At 34.7% G+C, this 15548-nt stretch overlaps 2 protein-coding genes across 8 annotated transcripts; both read left to right on the top strand.

Annotated features, from left to right (window-relative positions):
• The first annotated feature begins 1170 nt into the window (after window positions 1-1170).
• LOC121239693 lies at window positions 1171-6903 on the top strand. 7 transcript variants are annotated; one of them, XM_041136989.1, is made up of 4 exons: window positions 1298-1321; window positions 1437-1547; window positions 3438-5537; window positions 6606-6903. In XM_041136989.1, the coding sequence occupies exons 3-4, from the start codon at window positions 4024-4026 to the stop codon at window positions 6607-6609; spliced, it is 1518 nt and encodes a 505-aa protein (XP_040992923.1). In that variant the 5' UTR covers window positions 1298-1321; window positions 1437-1547; window positions 3438-4023; the 3' UTR covers window positions 6610-6903. The 7 variants fall into 7 exon arrangements, with proteins under 7 accessions (XP_040992922.1, XP_040992918.1, XP_040992920.1 ...); XM_041136988.1 differs by lacking the exon at window positions 1437-1547 and having other exon boundaries at window positions 1171-1321; XM_041136984.1 differs by having other exon boundaries at window positions 1296-1547.
• Window positions 6904-10417: 3514 nt separating this feature from the next.
• On the top strand, window positions 10418-14950 carry LOC121239692 (sulfite reductase [ferredoxin], chloroplastic-like). Its single transcript, XM_041136983.1, has 8 exons — window positions 10418-10740; window positions 11443-12225; window positions 12303-12599; window positions 12874-13071; window positions 13705-13839; window positions 13969-14085; window positions 14177-14335; window positions 14490-14950. The coding sequence occupies exons 1-8, from the start codon at window positions 10573-10575 to the stop codon at window positions 14694-14696; spliced, it is 2064 nt and encodes a 687-aa protein (XP_040992917.1). The 5' UTR covers window positions 10418-10572; the 3' UTR covers window positions 14697-14950.
• Window positions 14951-15548: the final 598 nt, after the last annotated feature.

Below are 15548 nucleotides of genomic sequence, written 5' to 3'. Positions count from 1 at the left end.
TCAATAATAATAATAATAATAAAAAGTGAAACACAATAAAATAAATTATACACTTATCCATCATCTAAAATTGGATACTTCATATATTTTTCTCTATTTGGCAGTGCTATTTTAATTAACCAAATCTATGTTAGATCATATGATATGAATTAGAGCAATGCTACGTACAATATTTATTTAGGGACTGTAATGCAAGTTTAGAAAATTTTATTTTTAAATTTTTTTAAAATTATAAAAATATCCATCCTAAAATAATATTTTTTCTTATTTAATAAAATGTTTGCACATATAATTTTTAAGTAGGGACTGTACGTAACATTGCACCTATGAATTATAACTAATATACACTATTGAATTTGGATGGTTTTTGAGTTAACTCCTTGGTAAATGCATCATTTGAAAGTTTAATTTATATATTTAAAAGTTTTTTTTTTATCTTAAATAGTCTGTTGAGAATACTCTTCTTTATTGAGCGATGCTAATTATAAGCAGTTGTGAAGAACAAATCCTCTATGCTGTTAACATGTCATGACAAATCATGACAATAGCATCGAGGATGTGTCCTTTATCCCAGTTTTCTAAGATATCGCTTGGATATTGAGTTGAGTTAAATTTTTTATGAATATCAATAAATTAAGATGGTAAAGTGAGTTTTATAGAGCTTATCTAAGATAAGTTTTGATGTGTTTGGATGTTAAAAATAATTTAGATGTATTTATAAGAAGTTAAAAAAATTATGGATCCCACGTGTAAAGATGTATTGAGTTGAAAAAAGTTATGAGTGTCAATGTACAGAAGTTTTAAGTTAATATAAGTTTAGTGGTTTGAGAGTTAGGTATCTAAATATTTTTTTTATATAAGTATTGAATATTTAGATGTTAGATTCAGTTTAAAATTAAACAATTTAAGTTACAAACAAAATCTAAATATAATAAAATTAAAAATGATAAAACTAAAGATAAAAAAAAAATGAAAAATCTACATTTAAATTGAATTAGTTTTACGTGTTAGCCAAGCTCTGGAGTAACTCACGCCTGCATTCCACTTCCCTTCTACTCTGCAAAATTAGCATATATTCTGGCGTTACTTTTACTTGGAACTCCAAGAAAGTACAGGTGCTCCTACATCCAACCTAATCCGGCCACGTGTCAAATATAGAAGAATGTTTCCCGCCTATTCCGAAGCTGACATGGCATAGTACCCAGTGCTGTGATTTGCTACAGTACTATTCTACATGCTCACGTCAATGCCCAGAAAGCACGTCAGTGCCACTGTGTCAAAGGCGCGCACACCAGTGGCCAGACTTGGGTACTGCCTCAAGGTACTACATCCAACATGCTATTGCTTTTTAGGCTCCTTTTTTTTTTTTTTTTTTTTTTTTTTTTTTTTTTTTTTTTTTTTTACTCCTCCTGTTTTCCAAGTAGCTCCAAATTTAGGTTCCTTTTCATCAGTTAATACTTTCAATGGCCTATTTGGTCCACTTGTCAAGGAAATCAAAGGACTTTTGGGTTGGAGAAACTAGGGTTAGTTCTGTTCCAGCACTTCAGGTTTGGTTAATTTTTTCCTACTTGGTTCAGTTTGGGTTTTGGGTTTTATCTGTATTTTTTTTTTTACTGTGTTTGGGTGAATTTATTGCATGATTCAATTTATGACCTCTCCAGGATTCTTGATATCTAAGCTTTGTTGTAATAGTTTTTAGCGTTAATGTGGTTTTTGGTTGTATGCAATTGAATTTCTCTAATTTAGTTTCCCGAGCTTTTAATGTTTGTGTTTTCTGAGTTGGAATGGGCTAATTCTTTATTTGCTTTCCATTTTCTCTGCGGGGAGGGCCCTATTTAAGAACCCTCTCAGGGAAGTTGAAACATGGTTCACTGGGAAGCTCTGCTAAGCAAGTGGGATTTCCCTGCACACAATTCTCTACTATATTGGTGAAGTCTTTAGCAAAAAATAGAGTTTGCCACAAGTTTCTCGTTAGCAACAAGGGGTTTCTTGATTGAGCTTAGTGCTTGAAGCAGTGTCTGAAGCAGTAAGAGGTTCTCTAACTAAATCCTCAAAATTTCCCCCCGACCCACCTGCGTTTTCTGCTGTATGATTATTGAATTCCATTGGACCATTTTTGTTCCTTCATACCCAAGGCTTTCTTGTGATTTTTGGGTTGCATGTATTTTTCTAGGCTTCAATTGTGATGCAATTGGTTTGCTTGACATCGGCATTCAGGTTTTGGTTGTTTTAGGTTTATGGGTCTCTGTTGATTGTTTTGATCTACGAAAATTTGATGAGGCATCTTATTGTTTGCTACTATTCCATTGTGATGAAATTTAGGTTTTCCAAAGTAAAGATTCAAGTTATGCTCGTTTTTGGTTTTGAGGTTCTCTTGAGTGCTTTGAAATCACCCTTGTGGGGTTTCTCAATTCATTGTATTTTCTACTTGTTATTGTCTTGCACGTATTTCGGCTGTGGTTTTCCTTTTAGTAGAAGCCAAGATATGGCTGCTTGCTTATTTTCCATTTTTGTTGCTTTTATTAAATACATGCATTTGCATCTAGACACATTCAAATACATATGTATCTATATCGTTCTTTTCTGGGTTTTCTAATCAGAGATTGGCTGATATAAATGTTCTGGGTTAAAAATAGCAGCATTTATCATGCAATTAATTTTAATTAGCAGTGTTTTACTTGGGGCTGAGTCGGTGCTTGTTTGTCTCTGGGCTTCTTCTTGAATGCTTTCATTCACCAAACTACTCTGAAACTCAATATTTACTCCCTAAAACAAACAAACAAGCAGAAAAGTTTCTGAGATGGGTTTAAAGAAGCAAATGAGATTAGTGGGTAGTATATATATTGACAATTGCTATTCTCATCCAAATGTTGGTTTGATGATTCATGTATCTATTGGACTTCAATGGGATTGCATTGCATTGCTTGATGAAGTTCTATATCTGATGAATTAGGCACTAAAATTGCTCAGTTATTAATAAATTCTGAAATTTCAGGAATCTTGAACAATACGATACAACAAACACTTAAGCTTCTTAAGACTTATTTTCTTGTTTGGTGATTAATGCATGAATTTTATTTGAAAGAAACCAAAGTACCAGTCCTGACTATTAATGGTCAAGATAAAGGATCCTAAAAGAAACGGCAAGACTTTTCAACAGTACATGGATTCGTGAACTTTCCGTAGAATTGGCTGCATATGACAAATGCAGTTGCTAGTTTTTTGGCGTTTTCTTCTAGGTCTGAGTTTAAAGTCTTCATCTCTCATGAATGTGTGTTTTTTTTAAAGGTATAGGGTTGTGCACTTCCTTTTAATTCTATTTTTTTGTTTTATTCTTTTGATTATATGTTTTAGCTTCTTTTTCTCAATCTTGGTACAAATCTTCTGATCTTTATTTTTGTTGTAACAATGTTTTGCTTGCTCCATGCTTGTTGCAGGATTTATATTTAGCCTGGTGCTTCATTGTAGGGTTTCCATAACAATACTTTGCATCACAAGGTTTGCAGGTTGTGCATTCTGATTTTTCAATATGACTAAAAAGGGTTTGGCCAAGAAAGAGGATAAGAAGGAATCCAGGTCCACAACTCGAAAAGCTTCCAGTGGTGCAAACAAATCAAAAGATGCTTCTGTAGATAATGAGATGAGAACTGGGTCTCTGAGGGACGAAGTAATGAGAAAGGTTGTTAGTAGTTCTAAGGGAGAGGAGTCTGCTGTAAAAAATAGTAGTAAATCTAAAGATGACACTGTAGACGATGATCTGAAATTAGGGGCTCTGAAGAATGAAATGCTGAGGAAATCTGCGGTTAACAAGCCTAAAACAGAGAAATCTGGGGCCAAAGAGGTAAGAAAATCAAATGATTTTACCATAGATGCTAATCTAACAATGGGGGTTTTGAAGAGTGAAGTAGGGGGGAAGGTTGCTGCTGATAAGTATATGGGAAAGAAAGTGGCCAAACAGAGCAGCAAACTGAAAGGCAGTGGTGCAGATGATGATCTAAAACTTGGGCTCTGGAGGATGAAGTAATGGAGGCAGTTTCTGGTGGTAAGTCTATGGGAGAAAAATCTGCAGCTAGAAAGACTAAGGCAAGAGGTGGTGCCAAAATTGTTGATGAAGAGCAGGATGCAAAGACAAACATGATGAAGGAAGCGAGTAAAGAGGACACTCCCACTCCAATGAAACGAAAGAGGGGAGCAGATGGGGAAATGGCACAGGCATTTTGGTTGTCCCTAGAGAGAAGTTCGTCTAGGCTCCGCCCAAGGAAGGACGTGCCTGCTTTCCGTTTGGTAGATTTGGAGGATGATGATAATGACAGGATTGTTGGCAAAAGAGTTAAGGTTTACTGGTCAGGGTCACGAAAATGGTTCACCGGACGCATCAAAGCTTTTGATTCTGACAAGGGGCTGCATGATATTCTGTACGAAGATGGTGACTGTGAAATTTTGGATTTGAGGAAAGAGCGATTTGAGCTTGAAGTTGTGGCCACCGACTGTTTCAATGTGAGAACCAAAGCCAGTTCTGAAAAGAAAGTTGGTTTGGATGGTGCCAAAGTCAGTGCAGCAACTTTGAAAGAGGAGATGGTAGATGCTGAGAAAGAGGCAAAGGAATTGGAGACAGAGAAGAAAACTCCAGCAGAGATAGTTGTCAAAGAAAATAAAGATCATGATGCTAGTAATGAAGGAGACCTCATTGCAGAAATGGGTGTGCATGTGCTTCCCGAAAAAGCCAAGGAGGTGGTCATTAATGAGGTTGTTGAAGAACCACATAATGCTGGTTATGAAAAAGAGCAAGATAAACCTAAAATGGATGAAGAAGCCACACAAGTTATCAGGCTGGTATCTAATTCTCAGGCAAAAGAATTGGGATCAGGTAATGTGGAAGGGAGTGGAGAAGCTGTGAAAGTTGACTTCATTGAGGTAGACAGTGATAAATCAGTGAAAAAGCGTGTGAACTCAAAGCAAAGAGTGGGCCCTAAAGCTGTGAAAAGAAGAAGCTTCAGGTCACAGAACAGGAAAGAAAGCAAAGAGGAAGAAGACCAGGATAAAAATAAGGGAGGCGTTTCTCACGATGATGAAATTAAGGACCAGATTATGCATGTCGACGTCAATGTTGTCAAATCTGTGGAGGTTAATTATCAGGAGGTTGGAAAGATTGATTCTCTTGCAGAAGCAGTACATGAAGGTGGAATATCAGCTGAAGGTCAACATAACACACCAGACTCCATGGTTGAGGAGAAAGAGATGGATGAGGCAGAAAAGCAGTCTGAGATAGGAGATGTAATGGTTCCAAAAGATGCCATAAATAGGTTGAGTTTGAGCTCAAATGCTCAAGGTGGGAAAGATGATATGGAGGATCCAACCGTTAATACAGAAGCTTCTGTTCTTGTGGATAAAGTCAAGGAAAAAGTAAGTATTAGAAAAATCAATGTTGAAGGACCTGGTGATGTTGATACTGGGAAAGCAAAGAAGGCCGGGGATGACAATAATCCTGAAAGCATAGCTCAATATGTCCGCAGGGAGCGATCCCTAGTTCAAACAGAGTGAGTATGTTTTACATAACCTGAATACTCTTTAGTGGAATGGGAACTTATGATATTTGCTTTCATCTCTTGCTTAAGTTACATGTTACAGTCTGGTTCATGTGTATGCATGTGATGGGCTTTAGGACCTCATTATCACCTAAATTTTTAAGTATTGCCATTTTCATTTAGGTGTATCGGTGCCAAGATTAACCCTGCCAATATTATTGTGTCTTGATGTATTGGCTGATCACATGAAATAATCGATTACAATAAACCAGTATAATACCACGTATCGAGTGATAAGTGGAAATACATCTGTTCTATACGCCAAAAGCATACGTTTCATCTAACTTTGACTGTCTAATTCTCTTTTCCTGTTAAGTGTATTTAAGTTATAACTGACTCATTACTTAATTTATATCTTACCACTTTTGTACCTTAATCTATTAGTTCTTTTCAACAAACTTATATGTATGCTTTAGTCTGTGTATATGTTTTTTTCCTTCTCTGGGTTTTTTTCCTTCTCTGGGTGAGTAATATTAAAGATGAATTAGCCCCTTTCTGCTGGTGAGCTTTTGAGGTTTAATTTGGCAAAGATAAACGTTCTTGAGGTTTGCAAAGCTTGATTTCTGGCAGCTCCATATATCCCCTTCCTTTTTGTGATATATCAATTCCTCTTTGCTTTTTTGTTTTGTTCAAAATGGCAAGGTGAATCAAGTTTCCTGAGAAAAATTCAGAGTCTAAATTTTGATCTGCTCTCTGGCACCCAACTCGTGATTTGGCCACTTACCCCTCAGAATCTTGTCAATTGATCATTGCTTAGAGTTACAGATCACTAGCTGACGAAGTGAGTTTCGTGTTTTGATTTACTAAAGACCGATTAGAGGAATCCAATGGAAGTTTCGCACTTTCTGTCTCTTAAACACAAGATGTCCTGCTACTCCGGCATAGAACAACTATCATATGCATCATTGTCCTGTCTTTATCAAACTGTCAATTCAGCATAATCCTTCTTTTTTCCCAGAATGTTTTTGAGTATTGGTGAAACATCATTATGATACCTGTACCTTGTTCTGGTTTCTACAGGTAAGCCTTTTGAGTTTGAAGATGAAGCTAGCCTTTGACTGGAAGAACTCGTCATATCCAAGGTGGCAGGTGGCTTTGATCTTCATAGAAATCATTGGCGTAAAATGGGAAAAATGCACTGAATTGTGTCAAATTTCTTTTCTTCTTCGGCTTTACTTTTCCCCCCTTTTCTAACCCCCCCTCCGTTTTGCCTTCCTCCCTTCTGATTTCTCTACAATCAGAAAAGCAGAAACCATGTGAACTTGTTATGCAAAGCATGCTCTATGAACTATATATGGAAAAAACTTCAGCCTTTAAATATATAATCTTTCCTGCTTTATATTGTGGTGAGCTCTTCTGCTTGTTTCAAACTCAAAGCGTCATTGACAATACTCGATGGAGTGTCTGTCCTGATTGCTCACAACCTATGGACTAGCTTCATTGTCCTTGAACTAGAACTAGAAGCACACAATGTTGTTATGGAGCCTATGCTTTGCTTGATGTCACTCGTTCCACATCTTTTAATGTTTTATTTCCTTTTCATCACTTTGAGCTTTTAGGCCATAGTATTTACTTCAGCATCAGCCTGCAAGATAGCTCATACTCATTAGCATGAATTATCAGGTTCTAGGTCATGGGATGCCAGCAATTTGTATGAAAACCCCTGTCAACAGGTTCTGGTTATAGAACTATGTCAAAATTTTATGGTTTATACCATTTAGTTACATGAATCATCAAAACCAAAAAAGTTAGGCAAAATAGCTATGGTTCTGAAGTTTAGCTGCCCGTTTGGTACTTGGCCTAAACTGAGTCTAATTTTAAGCTGAATGTAACATCTAAACACTCAACTCTCAAATCACTAAACTCATCTCAACTCAAAATTTCTTTACATGTAGGACTCACAATTTTTTCCAACTGAACACCTATATACACGTGGGACCCACATCTTTTTTAACTTTCTATAAATACTTTTAAACTCATCTTAATATTTAACACATTTAAATTAATTTTAGGTGGGTAATACAAAACTCATTCCACCATCTCAATTTATTATTATTTATAAAAAATTCATCTCATCTTAACTCAACTCAACTCAACTCAACATCCAAACTAACCTTAATCAGCTTGCTTTAGGTCAACCGGGCTTATGATTATAAAGTTTTGAACTTGATATTGTATCATTGTTTTTTCTTTTTCTTTTTTTCTTTTTAGTTGAGAAATTGAAGTGTGGACCTCGTAACAGTCTCCAACTTTAATTCCTGGTTGCTCATTTTTTTTTTTTTAAAGTTTTTACTTTTTTTATTGTTATTTGCAACGTATCACGGAAAACTCACCGGATGCCTGTCACACTTCCCTGACCGCTCGATCTTGGTGCGTGATTGTGGTTCGTAGATACGCATAGATTCGTAGGGTCATCTTATAAATTGTTATCTTTAATAATATTAATTGATCTATCTATTTTGAATAATTTTTTTATTTAAATAATTATTATATTAAATTATTTGAAATGTCACGTCTATTTAATGGAAAACTAAAAGTTTATAATGAAAATTGAATTGCTCTTATTGATTACAATATAATTGAATACTGTTTGAAATATCTTTCATCTAAAACTTAAGGATTAAAGCAATATATTTCGGAAAATAATAGTTGTAAGTAAAACATGAAGATTTCTTTTGTCCCATCATTTAAAAATATTATTGATTATTTTAATATGTAAAATACTTAATTAAGTCATTTTAGTAATTAAAAGTTTCTCAAAAGTTTCTTGCTCTTAATTTAAACATTTTTACAGCAAAATCTATTACCTCAATTTCGTAACCAAACATTTTTCATAAAACTAAAAAATACTTTCCCAAGAAATTTCCCTCTTTTTTATAATTTTAATGTGTTCTACTATTTCTCTAATTTTCCTAAAATTATATTTAAACATTTTCATAAAAATTTGGAAAACTTTTAAAAAATATGACATTCACATAGCTCATCAACAAGAGTTATGCTACACCCACACACCGAGGGTGTAGCCAGAGGGTCCCGATAAGGCTATTTAGCTTTATTTATTTATTTTTTTCATACATTTTTTATATCTTTAAATATTTTAAAAAATTTTCACAATATTATTAAAAAAATATTTTCTTAATCACTCACTAAGTAAAAAAAAAAAAAAAAAAAGTGTTGGGAGAATTCATCCGGACATTATCTCGATGACTTTAGCTTTCTCCCATCAACAAATATTTTTACGAGTTTTCGTTCGTTTTAAATTGAAGAAATAGTTGAGCAGGCAATTTACCGTCAAGAAAATGAAATAAAACAAGAATAATGCTACTTGGCCTAACAAATCGGTTTCGATAATTTTTTTTTTAATTTAGTGATTAAATAAGTATTTTTAAAGGATAATGTGAATTTGTTTTATTAAAATGTGTAAGATACTAAAGAGTATAAAAAAGGAAATAAAAAAAAAGACAGAATAACATTATCGAGACCCATCCTCAGTAGGGCTGTAAATGAACCAGTATATTTGATAGCTCGCTCGGTTAAATTCGAATTGAACTCAACTCATGAAAAAAAAAACTTGCTTGTAAAAGCAGATACCCGATTAGTAAATGACATATACTCGACTCGACTCGGCTAAGGCTTGTTAAGACTCGCTCGTTTATGCTCAATTAACTCGTTAGCTCGACTTGATTAAAACTCATTCATATATTGATAAATATATACATAGATCTAAATAGATACATACATCTATACATATATACATATTTGTATATATACATATATATATACACACACATATATATGTATTAACTAATAATATAAGTATAACACTTTTATAATTAAATATATAATATGTAACCTAATTACTTATATCTATACATTTAATATACTTCAATGTTATATTTTATAATTTGCACAATAATTAGTCAATCAGATTTAATAATTTTATATACTAGTATGTGAGAACCATATATGAAATAGACATATGCTATCATATTACGTATATGTATTAATAATTTATGTAGGCATATAATATATTGTTATTATGGATAAATATCAACTAGTTAGATATTAATTATTTATAAATTTTTAAAATCTTATAATTCAATAGAGGTTCTACTTGTTAGTTGTATAAATTAAATATTAGATTTTTTATTTTTTATTTATTCAATTTATTAATTATTAAATTTTATTCAAAAAATAAAAAAAATATTAAAAAAAATTTTTTTTAGTTAAATTCAAATTGAGAATTTAACTTATCGAATCAAATTCAAATAAAAAATAAATAGAAATTTCAAGCTCGAAATTGAATTCGAACTTGAATATTTTGAGTCAAATAAAAAAACCAGCTCAACTCGATTGCAGCCTAAATTCCTCGTACAACACCACTCATCAAACAAAGCAGCCAATTGAGTACCCCGTGCGCGGGGTGAATCGGGTGATGTCGTTACCTCGTGACAAGCACGTTGGGAATTACTTTTTTGTTTTTTTGTTTTTGTATTGGATAGTGATAGTTTACTATCTATCTACTATCTATCTATTATTTATAATATTTTTATTTTTTTATTATTTTATTTTAAATATTTTTTTAACATTTTTAATCATTAAAAAAAAATTAAAAAATATACAAATTTATTAATAATCAATTCTTTAAATAATATTATAAAAAAATTATTATAACAATATATATTTTACACTCATTACATAATTATTTTTAATTAATTATTTTTAATACTCACTTAAAAAGTCGTGTGATCTTATATATGTAAAATGAATATTTTTAATAGTAACTTCTATCTAGGAAGCTATGATTTTCCTTCCGCATTTCCCCCGTAGCAGCCATTCAATCAGAAACGCACTCACTCACGCACAGATATCGAGCGTCTCTCTCTCTCTCAATCATTTCTTTCTGTGATTCCTCTTCCTGTTCTTCGTTCGTTCCCTTGCACTCCAGCCCTAGTCTTAACCATTACTCTTCGAATTCGAGGAAGCCATGACTTCGTCTTTTGGAGCTGCGAACTCGGCCCTCACGGACCACCCGAAGATTCAGTTTCCGGCCTTTCGCGGCCTCAGGTCCTCCAACTCTCTTTCTTTGTTCCCACGCCAGCACTCCGTTTCTGTTTCATCTTACCGTCCTTCGCTTATTAGAGCCGTGGCCACGGTACGATGTTTCTACAATTTTCTTTTGAAAGCTCTTTTTTTTCTTCTTTTTTTGGTTTGAATTTGAAGTTTGATTCTCTGAGTTAGCTCAGTTTGGGTTGTTAGAAAATGTAGGAAAAGATAGATAAAATTTACTCTGTTGCGACATCTCTGGGAGGATGAGTGAGTAGGCCGACTTTTTTTTTTTTGGTAAGTAAGAAATGAGGCCCACTTTAAGTGATTTCGGTTCATAGTTTCTTCTCATTTCTGTCTGTTTGTCTGTTAAGTGTTAATACTTGTTTGGAATGTAAGGAAGATCTCGTTCCTAGTCGGACTATGAAAATTGCTCTTTGAGACCCAAATAGCTCTTGGAGTTTTTTACTAATGTTTTTAATTATTATTTTTCTTGGTGTCTGAAGGGGTTAACGGTTTACGCGTTCGAAGCGATCATGTTCTGTTCCTACTCCCATCTTGTTGCTAGAAAACCTACAAAAATAATAGCTCACTCAACTTAGCTTTTATGACAATTTCATTAATGATTACTTTCTTTTTTTGATAAGTAATTATTGAGGTCAAATATGAAACATATCTGTTTGATTATTAGCAAATATAAGGCTCAAATGCACCTTACCTTTGGAGGATGTTGATTGTTAGATTGACATCTCTTCATTTTGCCATGCAAACTACTTGGTTTCGAAAATTTGAGTAATCTCTTCTTTTGCAGCCAGCAAAGCCTGACACTGCTTCCGGGACTAAGCGCAGTAAGGTTGAAATATTTAAAGAACAAAGTAATTACATAAGATACCCTCTTAATGAGGAGATGTTGACGGATGCTCCAAATATAAATGAGGCCGCCACACAAATGATCAAGTTCCATGGGAGCTATCAACAGTACAATAGAGATGACCGTGGTCAAAGGAATTACTCATTTATGCTTCGTACAAAGAACCCATGTGGAAAAGTATCAAACGAACTCTACTTGACAATGGATGATCTCGCGGACCAATTTGGAATAGGAACACTTCGTTTGACAACCAGACAAACATTTCAGCTCCATGGAGTTCTGAAGAAGGATCTCAAGACCGTTATGAGTACCATCATTAAAAACATGGGCTCAACTCTTGGTGCATGTGGCGATCTCAACAGGAATGTTCTTGCTCCTGCTGCTCCATTCACAAGAAAAGATTACCTATTCGCACAGCAAACTGCAGAAAATATTGCTGCCCTTCTAACTCCACAGTCAGGCTTCTACTACGATGTATGGGTGGATGGGGAGCGAGTCATGTCAGCAGAACCTCCTGAAATAGTGAAGGCCCGCAATGATAATTCTCATGGAACAAATTTCTCTGATTCACCAGAGCCCATCTATGGAACTCAGTTCTTGCCAAGGAAATTCAAAATTGCAGTCACTGTGCCTACAGACAACTCGGTTGATATTCTTACAAATGATATTGGTGTTGTCATTGTATCTGATAATGAAGGGGAACCTCAGGGATTCAACATATATGTAAGATGGATAAATCTCAAAAGTTTCCATGTTTACTTGTATGGCTTATAGTTGATAGTTAACATCTTTTATTGCAGGTTGGTGGTGGAATGGGAAGAACACATAGGTTGGAGACAACTTTTGCTCGTTTGGGAGAACCATTGGGTTACGTGCCGAAAGAGGATATATTATATGCAGTGAAAGCCATTGTTGTTACACAGCGGGAAAATGGGAGAAGAGATGATCGGAAGTATAGTAGAATGAAATATTTGATCAGCTCCTGGGGGATTGAAAAGTTTAGAAGTGTCGTCGAGCAATATTATGGAAAGAAATTTGAGCCGTTCCAAGGTTTGCCGGAGTGGGAATTTAAAAGTTACTTGGGATGGCATGAGCAGGTTTGTTCTGGACTTGGTTTTAGTTGTCTTTAGTTTGTGTTGAGGTGTCAAATATTTAATGAGAATTACTTATAAAAAAAAACAAAAAATATGTAATGAGAATTATATTATGATGTGTAGTTATAAAAAAAATTATATTTTTATATATTGCTTCTCGGCTCCTCCTACTTAGTTTATAGTATATACTATCTCAAATCATAACGTTATGACTAAGTCATTGTCTTAAATCCTCAAATTCATGCCCTTTTTGCTGACTGTACAAAATTTTTAACAGGGTGATGGCAGTTTATTTTGTGGGCTTCATGTTGATAATGGTCGTATTGGGGGGAAAATGAAGAAGACATTGAGGGAGATAATAGAGAAGTATAATTTGAGCGTGCGACTCACACTGAACCAGAATATAATCTTGTGTGATATTCGCAATGCTTGGAAGCGGTCCATCACTACAGCTCTTGCTCAGGCTGGTCTGCTGGTGAGATATTCATTTTCATCAGCAGATACCAATACGGTTTTGTGGCTGCACTTTCACTCCATCAAAATTTTTCAGTTTGAACCAGTCAACCTTTTCAACAAAGTGGGATTACCCTGCAATGTTGACATGCCACCTTGTCCACATGATTTATATGCAATTGATTTTAAGGCAAACAATATAACCGAGTATTTTAAAATTGATGCACCTATAAGAGAGTGCTGATGACATATCAGTTTTTAGAATAATTTTTTCTTTCTGTTCTCGAATTATTTTTCTGGTAAATACCAAAGAGATAAGTGGAGGGCATTTATTGAAATTTTATACTGCCCTTCATCAATTGAATTTCAAGTTTACCTATGTACGTACACATTTGATCCAAGTCCTTTGTAAAACATTTTACATTGTCTGATTAACACTGCATGTCCAAAATTTTTCAATATTCAGAGTCTTGTTCTTGAAGCTGAACTTTTTGAACTGCATTATCATCAGTGGGAAATCGTGTAAGGTTCCACCATTTTCAAGATCAAGGGATGTTATCAATCCTTTCCTTCTTTGTACTTCATTAAGCTTTGGTATGATTTCTTTGGATCTTGTTTCCTTTGTGGGCATATATTGATTGTTGGTTGTTTACAGCAACCTAGGTATGTAGACCCTCTCAACATAACTGCAATGGCATGCCCAGCCTTCCCACTTTGCCCACTGGCAATAACTGAAGCTGAACGGGGAATACCTGACATCCTTAAGCGGGCTCGTGATGTATTTGAGAAGGTATAATTAAGATTTCAGGTTTATATACTAATTGAGAGAAGCACTAAACACGTGGAAAACCAATTCTATGTCTGTATAGGGATCAGGAGTCATGATGTGTACTAATGGGTGAAGCCTCTGTGATTTCAGGTCGGTCTTAAGTACAACGAATCTGTTGTTATAAGGGTAACTGGCTGCCCCAACGGTTGTGCTAGACCATACATGGCTGAGCTTGGGCTTGTTGGTGATGGTCCGAACAGCTATCAGGTATTACTGCCACTTGCCCAACTCTCCTTTTATTGAATAATCAACTTTTATGTTAGGTTATGAGTTCCAATTTTAATGTTTCAAAATCCAGATATGGCTTGGTGGAAGACCCAATCAAACTTCATTAGCAAGAAGCTTCATGGATAAGGTTAAGGTTCAAGACCTTGAAAAAGTTTTGGAACCTTTGTTTTATCATTGGAAACGCAGAAGACAATCCAAAGAATCATTCGGCGACTTCACAACCCGCATGGTGAGTAACAAAGCTACTGATCCTGTGTTTTATTGTCCCTATGGGCTATGCGTAGAAATATAGCCAGGTCTCAAATTTTATACATTAAAATGATAGTTGACTTTTGCAGTAGACTAATAGTGAAGCGATTTGATGTGGACTGCTTATTTGTCAGGGATTCGAGAAACTTAAGGAGCTGGTTGACAAATGGGAAGGTCCAGAGCTGGCAACATCGCGGTACAACCTGAAGCTTTTTGCTGATAAGGAGACATATGAAGCGATGGATGAACTCGCAAAACTGCAGAACAAGAATGCTCATCAGTTGGCCATGGAAGTGATCAGCAATTTTGTTGCGTGCCAGCAAAATGGAAAGGGTGAATGAGATTGCTATGGAAGTCATTCGGTTGTTTTCCCATGTCATAAAAGGCTAAGGTGAATGAGGATCAATACTCTTACCTGTTACTCTTCGGGTAACAGCTGGAGTGAATGGATACTGGTTTTGGTATCATTTTGTATCGAGTTTGTTGTGTTTTGGTTATACAGCATCCATATTTATATATTTATATAATTTGCCTGAATTTTGTATCCTATCCGCCATTTGGTTAAGAAGTTTATATATTTATTCTTGCTTCATAAGAAGTTAAATCTCAGTTCCAAGAATGTGGAAATTACTGTTCTACTTGTTGAGAATGCATAAAGTTAAAAGGAATTCCTGACTACGAATCTATGATAATAGTAGTTCCTGAGAGGTATCTGTCACAAATCCTCCAAAATAATTTTGCTATCTCGTCTCAATCTTACTAGGAAAGTAGCTGAAGGCACATCAAATAGCTTGTTTACAATGCGAAACCCAAATGCTGTGCAAAAAAATAAGGTAAGCGTTTCTCAAAATCGATTGTGTCCTGTTAAGAAGTGTGAAATGTTTGAAGGAGTGATTGTTGAATCATGAATCGATTTTCTTTCCCCTTTTTGGTGTACCATAAATGAGATGGCATCATGTATATTTCAAGATACCTAAACATTCTGAAGAACTTAGCAATCTCAATCAGCAAAGATATAAGAGGGAACTACAACACTTCCAGAATTTGTGGCTACGTTTGTGGCCATATACGTGTGTTTAGATTGTCCGAATTTGTGGCTACGTTTCCCTTTTCTTTTTAAAAGAAAAAGTTAAATTCATATCACTACTATAATTACAACAACTCTGATCAAATATGAGCAGATTTAGCAGATG

Source organism: Juglans microcarpa x Juglans regia, chromosome 7D (genome assembly GCF_004785595.1).
Source record: "Juglans microcarpa x Juglans regia isolate MS1-56 chromosome 7D, Jm3101_v1.0, whole genome shotgun sequence".
NCBI classification, from domain to species: domain Eukaryota; kingdom Viridiplantae; phylum Streptophyta; class Magnoliopsida; order Fagales; family Juglandaceae; genus Juglans; species Juglans microcarpa x Juglans regia.
This window is presented reverse-complemented; position numbering and strand designations above follow the sequence as displayed.